This window comes from Trachymyrmex cornetzi, unplaced genomic scaffold (genome assembly GCF_001594075.2).
Source record: "Trachymyrmex cornetzi isolate Tcor2-1 unplaced genomic scaffold, Tcor1.1 scaffold58, whole genome shotgun sequence".
Taxonomy (NCBI): domain Eukaryota; kingdom Metazoa; phylum Arthropoda; class Insecta; order Hymenoptera; family Formicidae; genus Trachymyrmex; species Trachymyrmex cornetzi.
In genome coordinates this window covers 106,070-115,635 of record NW_017299893.1, presented here as the reverse complement: position 1 = coordinate 115,635, position 9,566 = coordinate 106,070, and the positions used below count along the sequence as shown (strand labels likewise).

The window sequence follows — 9,566 nt, the reverse complement described above, 5'->3', positions numbered from 1 at the left end:
AAGTAACATTGCTCATCGTACTAGAGTTTCCTACGTATGTAATTATTTGATGATTCAACAAAATTATTTTTATATCTGAATCCAGTTAAATTTTTAAATACTTAAAATCGTTTTTTCCATGTGTGACATAATTGAATAACAGTTTCTTTGCATGTCAAAAGTCTCTATCGATTACCTCGCTGTGTAATTGGTTACTTCATCCCTCGTCAGACTTAAATTATAACAATAAAATGATAGAGCGAGTGACCGACAATATTACATTTTTGTTATTAAGAGAAATCACTGAATATTGAATGAAAATGATGTACAATTATTAAATGTTCCATACTCGAATTAATTCGATTCAGAAAAAATGACAGCAAGAGAAGTGGAAAATAGTATTCCAATCACTTTATCGGATTCATACAACGTATCTTTAATTTGGTTCGTCAACAATGCGTGTAATTAATCTAGAAAAATAGATGTGATATGTCAGCAAAATCAAGGATTTCTTTCTCCTGCAGAATTTGCAACCAAAAACAAATTACACAATTTATTTGTTGAGCAATATCCCTCAACGTCGTTAATTTGTTTGGCTACATCGCCATTGAAATTAAAATTCAAAGTGACCAACAGAAAGAGCATAATTATCACCGTATATTCATAATTTCCTAATATTAGCATTTCATAAGAGCGCTACTCTCATGTTTGTTACGGTGCGACGATATCTAGTAATGCTGAGAGGAAGTAAGCGAATCGTGATCGTGAATCACAGAATTCTAGCTACAGTGCTGTTGAAAGGACTTTCAAGTGACACTACTGGGTTTACAAAGTAGAACATGATACCTATGATCTCGTAAAGCTTGAAGGAAGATGAATACATAGTACCATTTACCATCAGCACGCAACCCAACTCGCATAACTCGCAAGAACTCGAAGAGTTCGTCGTCGAGCTTTTAAAGCGATACGAGTTCTATCTTTGGCGTCAAACCGATATTATCGCAACTGAATTCCTCGGAGCTAAAAAAAGGCTTCAATGCGAACAGGGAAGTTGAACCAGTACCCTTATCGCCGCTTCCGTATTCATATCATGATTATCGCTGGTAATAGACTTGAACGAGAATAATTCTGACGATTTAACGTGCACGAAACGTTATAAAATTATCTGTTAGATCTACAAATTAAAAATTTTTTCTAAATTTTATATTACGAAAAATTATTTTATAATAATTATTTTAAAAAAATTTATTACAAATAAAAAAATATAAAATTAAAAAGAAAAATAATCATATATTTTTCATTTTCTGACTATACACATTACCAAAGTTAAATATCTTTTTGCAATATAGATTTGTATTTCAAACGCTGTATGTGCATATCTGCATGAGGTTAGCTAATGAATATGTTAGGAATCTCGGTTCGCTTTGAGCTAATCTAAATTTGGCTTGCAGCCCAAAGTCAATGTCAGGTTCTGAGAACGTACATGATAAGTTACGTTACGGTATTGTGTGATCATAAAAAGAATATATTTTTTAAAACAATATCCTATACTGCATAAAATTTATAAGAGTTATAAGGAAACATTAATTTCACTTCAAAAGTATATAATCGATGATTGATTTAAAAGAAATTTATTTATATGAAGATTTTAACATAAAATATTTCTATAATTTTACTGTTAAAGTAATGCATGTATATATTTTTCAAATACACATTTAAAAAATATCTTTTAATATGTATAGTATAATTATTGTGCAAAATACGTTTTGTCAAAATTGTATTTAGAATAATATATTCTTTTAGGAATTAAACTGTTTATCTTTTTTTAAATATCTTAATTTTAATTAAGATATATAACAAGATATGAGTTTACATAATTTCTTCAATTATTTATATTTTTTCATGAAATTGATAAGTTTGATTTCGTAAAAAAATAATGTTTTTCAATATAAAAAACAAAGGTGTAAAATTTACTAAATAAAAATATTAAGAAAATTATTTTTTTAATTCCAAATACGCATATACGTTCATAAACCGATAAAATCAAAATGATCGATGGAAACGGATGCTTTTAACTATCCTAAAGTTAGTAATCTGCAATGAGTTGTTTATTATGATAATGAAGCGATATCCCAGAATTATTTTTAGCTGTTAGATCAGTAGTTCGATTTAACGTCAAAGCTTTATCTGATTGGCTGCTAGAGATTAACATACATATATTGAGGTTAAAGGTAGTTGCTAGATAATTTTTTCACGTATGAGCTGTCAGTAATCCACTACAATTCTCTAAAAGGATGCAATGCCAAACCACTATATGTTCGATACGATGCAATGTATAACTGCTTTCATGTTCGCGAATAGTTCGCTATGTAGGTGCGGGGGAACCGATTCGCTATAACTATCATCTACGTCATATAAAGATAACATCTAAGATCAAAGATATGCTACAAATTCCTCCCTAGATTATGTCATCTCTGAATGCACAAGTCAAGTAACAAATATTAATCATATATATTTAAAAAAATTAAATATTGTCACACACGCACATGTCTTTTTATAATAAAATAATAAATATATTAATAAAAATAATATTTAAATTTATAATTATAATTCTTAAGTTACATAAACTTCAAGTTTTATTAAATTATAAAAATTAATTATATCAAAAAAAAAACCAAAATATGTGAATATTCACAATTTCTACAGATCTGTTAAATGATATATCGATAATTTTTTAGAAATAAAAAATCTGATTCTATTATGTCTATATATATTTTAAATAAAATTTTATATAAATAGTAACATTATTTACACGCACGTGCCTATATTAATTACTAATGTAATGTAATATTAAAGATCTTGATATACATCAAATAAAATAACTCAAGTGTTTATTCGCAGTTGCTTCAACAAGTTAATTGTTTCGTGAAGAAACAGCCGTGAAGGTGTCCTAAATAAAAGTCTTTTTTTAGCGAGTTCGATTCGATACATGATTGATCTATTAACATCGATTGTGGTTGTGTATCTATAGTATTGCGCTGCTAATTAGTTTACTACCGCTCAGTAGAACTTTTTCGTCGGTAGAGTAAGTTAGCTTCCGAAAGGAACCCGTCCGCGTCAATCATTCGATTTTGTAATTAATTCGACAGTTTCATAAAAAAAGTGAATTTTAGCAACATGGTAATTTAAATGTAAATTTATCAGCAAATACCTACAAATTGTCTAAATTAATGACGTAGTACTAATCGCGGAATTCTTCTTAATGCTTTATATATTTTAATATATTCTAATAATATATGAACTAATTAAATTTACGTTATTAAATTACGTTATTAATAATATTAATTCCATTATAGGAAGAAATTCAGCTTAGTAAAGATCAATTGTCTCGTAAGTAAACTTGCATATTAAAGCACCATTATTTTCGTTATCAATAGTATGTGACTAATTTAAAATTATTATTAGCGATTATAATTGGTGTACCTATGAATAGTATATAAAAACTCAGAAAAATGTTTTCTGAATAGATTTAAAAATGGCATTCGACACGTTTGATCCTGATAAAAAAGGATCTATCAGCACGAGCATGATAAATACAATTCTAAGCATGCTTGGCCACGAAATTCCAGCACAAGAGCTCCAGGAAGTTATTGCGGAGATTGACACATGGGGTAAATATTATCGATATACAAAAGTTAATTGAAAGAGGAATCACACTCCTCTGGTAGAAATATATGCAGTTTTCCTAGACACTTATCCAGTAACTATCTAATATTATTGTATTCTCTCATTAGTTGTCCTGAGTAGGAAATGGACAAGAACTTGATAAGTTTTATTCTGTTCATTTCATGAGCAGTTAGCTTGTTTATTAATCAATTTAATATCCATTATTTGTTGTGTTTCTGTTCAATAAACGGATTCAGCGATTTTATGCCACTTTTGTATGCAGTAACTGCAAACAAAGCATTACATCCTGGTTAGGATCCTAAATAATTTTCCTTCTCAGTTATTAGACAGAAGTTGGTATAACTGTTTAGTATAATAACTGCTCAAAAAATGCATGAAATTTCTAAGGTCTCCAAATATCCTTTTAAACATTAATGATATTTCATAACATGCTCACTCTAAACAAATTGTCGAACAAAACTTTTACCCAAATAACATTATTGAGTTTTGTATTATATTTAGAACATGTCCAAAAATTCGCAAAAGTTATTTATTGCCAAAAAGTTTCAGAGAAAATTACTTTTTAAATATACAATATATTTGAAAATACACACACACACACACACAATGAACAAAGTATTAAAATAAAACAGAGACTAATAATAGATATCAAACTAATTTCCATTTATAGGAACTGGTGAGTTAAAATTTGAAGAGTTTTGCCAGTTAGCATCGCGTTTTCTTGAAGAGGACACTGATACTGAAGCGATACAGCAGGAGCTACGAGAGGCATTCCGTATGTACGATAAGGAAGGTAATGGTTATATCACTACTGAAGTGTTTAGAGATATCCTTCATGAATTGGACGACGCATTATCTCCAGAGGAGCTTGACATGATCATAGAGGAGGTGGACATTGATGGATCTGGCACGCTTGATTACGATGGTGAGATCTTACGTGATGCACAGGTGTTAATCCACTCTGTCTTCGTTTACGCATATCTGACTAGTCTGGTTTTCACGTTACAGAATTCATGGAGGTCATGACAGGATAAATTATGACTTTGGCACCACGCAAATGCACCGTGTCGATCGCCCACGCATCAAACAACGAGTGTGCCTGTACAAACAGAGAAGCCGAAATCTCTACGAAGTCGAAGCTGGCAGACTATAAATTTGCTCGTTTATCATATATGAGAATAGGTCGCCATAAAATTATATTTTTATTAAATCCTGCTAGCCAGGAGTTTCGATGAATGATGCTCAAGAATAAATTTTAAAGAATTTTAATATGTATATTCATAGAATATATATACATTTATGATATATAAATATAATTGCGTATAGCAAATGTGTGTAACAAGAGAGATTTTGGAATCTCTGAAATAATACTTTAAGTATAATAATGATAATTATTAGTATTTTTAAATTCATAATGCTATTAATTTGTTAAGATTGCAAAATTGCTATCCTTTGTGATTTTGACACTGAATTCCCATTAGCTGTTAATTTAATCAAATATCGAAATTTTATAATGTCTTTTGCCTACATAATTATATGTACATATATAATAAATGTATATATACTTAAGGTATTACAACTTTTAAACATAATTTCTTAAATTAAATTAATAAAAATCAATTGTGTCAAAAATATGTACAAAACAATAAACCTCAAAACGATCGCAGATGTATGTATTTCTTTTAATCAAACTTTAATAAAATATCATTGTTCTTTAACTTTTTAAATTTTGAGGAAATATAATAATGCAATAGATGTAAAAGTAAAACCTACTTTTTTTATTAGTTTTACTATTTTTAAAAAGAAATTTATAATAATTAATAAAAAAATAAAATTTTAATACTGTTTATTAAATTTTTATAATATCGAATTGTGGTTTAAAAATGCTAATGTCTCAATATGAATATTGATAAGAACATTGTCATTTTTCTAAATACAATTGCTATGATCACAAAAAAATGCATGTACTTCTGCAACTCTCTGTAATTGTTTACTATTGTAAAGAATTATTATTATCATCAATGCAAGAAGTCTATATAGTATTGGAAAATATAAGCTCGCGTGTTGGCAGCGACTGTAGCACGTGCTTCATATGCTTCAACTATGGCATTATACGCACGATTCTCTAACAGAAATGTAACCTATTGTAAACTTTTGTCAAAGAAGTAGAGAAGGCACATGTATCGAGAAATTCAACAATGCATGCGATGGCAAGCGACTGCATATTCCGGAATGAACGGTAAAATCGCCTAAATATAATGGCAGACACCGGGCTTTATGAGTTTATAATTAGGAGTCTAAGAATAAGACATGCACAATTATTGCAATCGTCTTGGGTCAGCATCACCCATGAATTTTCTGGCGGTGAGCCAATTCTGTCTATTGTTGCATCCACACAGTCACACATTATGTCGCTCGTAAATTCTGCCGTTCAGACATTACATTTCATAATAAACTAGTTGTCTCAACGTGCAGTCTCAACAATGGAGCAAGCTTTAATCATAAATATCTTGGTGATGGTCTGGTCGGAAAATTTCAAACGATAAAAAAAATTTAAAGAATTGATTAAGAAATTGTGAATTAAAATTATAAAAACTAGCAAAACTTGCATCTTTATATGCTTCGATAAAAACAATGTAAAAATTGAGTAAAAATTTCGTTAGTTTTGAGCAAAAGCTTATCGTGATTACCTATCAAGTAAAATAATTATTTATGTAGTGTATTTTTAAATTATAACATAATATATTACATAATTTAGGCCAGCTTATATAAAAAAACTTTTTTTAAATCAATGATATAATAGAAATAATTCTGATACATCTAATGTATAAAATATAAAGAAATTTATCTTTATTTATGAACCTGGAAATAGATGGTGTATTTTTCTGCATATAATACCATATAAATAACAGAACAATTTTTATAAAAAATTATGAAAATTTATCAATAAATTTAACATGTATAATAAATCTCTAATAAATTAATATATGAAATTATTTATTTCAGTTATTGATAAATTTAAACCGTTTCATTATAAATATGTTTCGTTAAAATGAACTTTAATATAATTGATACACCTGTAACTAGATGTTATATGCTTCGCACCATAATTAATAATTTGCATCAAGACGAATCGCGTGCGATATGTTCGCATTAATTTTGTCATGTAGGAATGTCATAATATTTGGGACAGTTGTTGATAAATTGAACGTATGACTAGCGTGGAAGATTTTTGAAATTAAATTAAACGTGTTGCCGCGAGTTCTGCATAATTAGGTAAAACGTGTCTAAGAAAATAGAGTGGGGAGGACGTCCTCGATGAATTTGAAAACCGCTAGACTTGGGATGTAGGTATTACCTGGTCAATCACGTGCCAGAAGATCGTTAAAATCACTTAAAACAGAAGTCTACCGTCAGAATCTGGTGCAGACCCGGATAAACCGTCTAAACCAACGTACCACGAGTAGCGCGTATAGTTATCATCGCAATGGCAAGTTCTATACTTTCGATAAACGCGGAAATAATTTGTCAAATCTTAACATTCTCATAGCAAAAAGTGTAAAAATTAAATGAACAAATAAAACTCATAATAATACAATTCAACGTACATTAAATTAAATAGAAACGATAATTCAATAAGCATGCAAGCTTAAACATTGATAGCAGATATAACTAAAAATTAATTTGTTTTTTGCGTAAATTTATTTAAATTTTATATTACTAAAATTTTATATTTGTAAATTAACAGTCTGTGTAATTATAATTAAATATCTGTTATATTTTCAGGAAGATCTAAATAAGGACCAGATAGCTCGTAAGTATATATTTTTATAATAATAAAAAACATTTAGAATAATATAAAATTATCATTTTTCTGTGTTTTACAGTGCTGAAGAATGCCTTCAATGCTTTCGATCAGCAAAAGAAGGGCAGTATCGGTACAAATATGGTAGGCACAATATTGACCATGTTGGGTCACGAGCTCAGCGAAAACACGCTGCAGGAAATCATTAGTGAAGTCGATGAGGATGGTAAGTAAAATTGTTGATCTTGCGTCGATTATATTTTCTTAACGGTTTTTCAATACATATATCTTTCTACTGGTTGTATATTTTTCTAGGTTCCGGAGAACTCGAGTTTGAAGAATTCTGTACGCTGGCTGCTAGATTCTTGGTAGAAGAAGATACGGAAGCGATGCAGCAAGAATTACGCGAGGCATTCCGGTTGTATGACAAAGAGGGCAACGGCTACATAACTACCGCTGTTTTTCGCGATATCCTTCACGAACTCGACGACAAGCTGTCACCAGAAGAACTTGACCTAATGATTGAAGAAATCGACGCTGATGGGTCAGGAACGCTTGATTTTGACGGTATTTTTACTATCTTTTTTTTATCATTTTGCAGCGTTGATTATATTAAACTCGAAAATTAAAACGCCATTATTTAGATGGACTTTTAATATTTCTTTTTTATTAAAAAATATCAAAGTTTATTTTTTAACAAAACATATTCATATATAATGAAACAATTAAATATCAGTAATTAAAACTAACACAATTTCACATATTAATTTATTAAAAAGATTTATTTTGAATTTATTAGTAAATTTTTGAAGCAAAAATTTCAAATTAGTTTAATAAAATATAACGCTATCTTTTACGTTTTTCAAAATTGATATCATTAAGTATGCTAGATTATAAAAAGCTTTTATTCAATTCGATATTATAATCCTATCAGATGACTTATCGTTATTAGTGTCGTGAAAAATTATACCGCATTTTTAAAAAAATCGAAATCTTATGGCGTTAAAAATAATATACTTAATAAATTCTCTAGATGCACTTAACATCATACGGTATAATTTTTCACGACACTAATAAGGATAAGTCACCTTATCGTCACATTTGTTTGCGAGATACGATAATATGTGACACGCTTCGTAAGCCAAGTAGTTAATTTAAAACGTGCTTAAGTTACGAAGCGAGCCAAGTAAATTCGTTTCGTGCATGTCAACGTCAGCGAAACTTAACATAACCGCACTAATAGCAAAGTCGATCGAACGTTCAATAAGTCTCCCGCCTTGGGTGGTTCGCCAAGTTTGTAGCCCGCGGGAAATGCGAGGCGCCGCCTGATTACGCTAACGCCCGCGTTTTGCGCACTTTCAGAGTTTATGGAAGTCATGACGGGAGGCGACGATTAAGGCAACCGGAGCTGGTAATGAAGATGGGCACTCGGAGGCTGGTTGTTAGCCGCGCAATTGGCAACGCCCGTCAGAGAGAGCGTTCCTTCTTCATCATCCAGGCACGCGCTTTTGCAAACCACTAAACTACGGCCAAGCGGAAAATTGGACGTTTATGATCATCCATATCCTTGGCTAACTTTCATCGTGCAAGGTGAAGATCGCAGCGTTTCTAAACGGTTTTAGTCAATGCCAGGAGCAATGAAAATCCCGAAGTGCGTTGAATAAATCGAAACAGCGTTTGTACGAAATAAAGTGGTGAATATCTCCATCATGGCAAAACGAGTACCGTGCAAAGCTCCAACGTAATTATCTCTAGACGTCGCGAAGAAAGTTATAATTTCCTACTCTATGAATATCATTATGAGTTTACATGTGAAAGTATTAAAAGGTCCAATGTGTAAATTATATATGTATAAGTTATGAAATTATTAAGTATATCTGCATAAATATTGTGTACTGATTTCTTTTTACGCGTGAGTATCTTGCCCCTGAACAACATTTCCCGGTGCACGAAGTAGCACACCGTGTTCAAGTATGCGAGGCACTACTGGCTTTGTAAGTCTTGACATCAAGATAGATTCCCAACGAACACAAGAATGTTTCAAGAAATTGTAATTTCTTGAATTTTCTTTTATCATTTTTTAAATATTACTTAT

General features: G+C 30.4%; 2 protein-coding genes across 2 annotated transcripts; both read left to right on the top strand.

Moving 5' to 3' along the window:
• Positions 1-3,031: 3,031 nt before the first annotated feature.
• Positions 3,032-4,776, top strand: LOC108766398 (troponin C-like). The gene is made up of 5 exons (XM_018515665.1): positions 3,032-3,159; positions 3,336-3,369; positions 3,507-3,650; positions 4,337-4,591; positions 4,675-4,776. The coding sequence occupies exons 1-5, from the start codon at positions 3,157-3,159 to the stop codon at positions 4,698-4,700; spliced, it is 462 nt and encodes a 153-aa protein (XP_018371167.1). The 5' UTR covers positions 3,032-3,156; the 3' UTR covers positions 4,701-4,776.
• Positions 4,777-7,036: 2,260 nt separating this feature from the next.
• Positions 7,037-9,357, top strand: LOC108766399 (troponin C-like). Its single transcript, XM_018515666.1, has 5 exons — positions 7,037-7,156; positions 7,453-7,480; positions 7,554-7,697; positions 7,787-8,038; positions 8,834-9,357. Exons 1-5 carry the CDS (start codon positions 7,154-7,156, stop codon positions 8,866-8,868), a joined length of 462 nt encoding a protein of 153 aa, XP_018371168.1. The 5' UTR covers positions 7,037-7,153; the 3' UTR covers positions 8,869-9,357.
• The last annotated feature ends 209 nt before the right edge of the window (positions 9,358-9,566 follow it).

Bases quoted from the DNA above. Each gene is read 5' to 3' on its own strand.
- LOC108766398 (XM_018515665.1), top strand. The intron at 3,370-3,506 runs GTAAGTAAACTT...TTTTCTGAATAG, and splicing joins TAGTAAAGATCAATTGTCTC to ATTTAAAAATGGCATTCGAC. The intron at 4,592-4,674 runs GTGAGATCTTAC...TTCACGTTACAG, and splicing joins TGGCACGCTTGATTACGATG to AATTCATGGAGGTCATGACA.
- LOC108766399 (XM_018515666.1), top strand. The intron at 7,481-7,553 runs GTAAGTATATAT...TGTGTTTTACAG, and splicing joins AAATAAGGACCAGATAGCTC to TGCTGAAGAATGCCTTCAAT. The intron at 8,039-8,833 runs GTATTTTTACTA...GCGCACTTTCAG, and splicing joins AGGAACGCTTGATTTTGACG to AGTTTATGGAAGTCATGACG.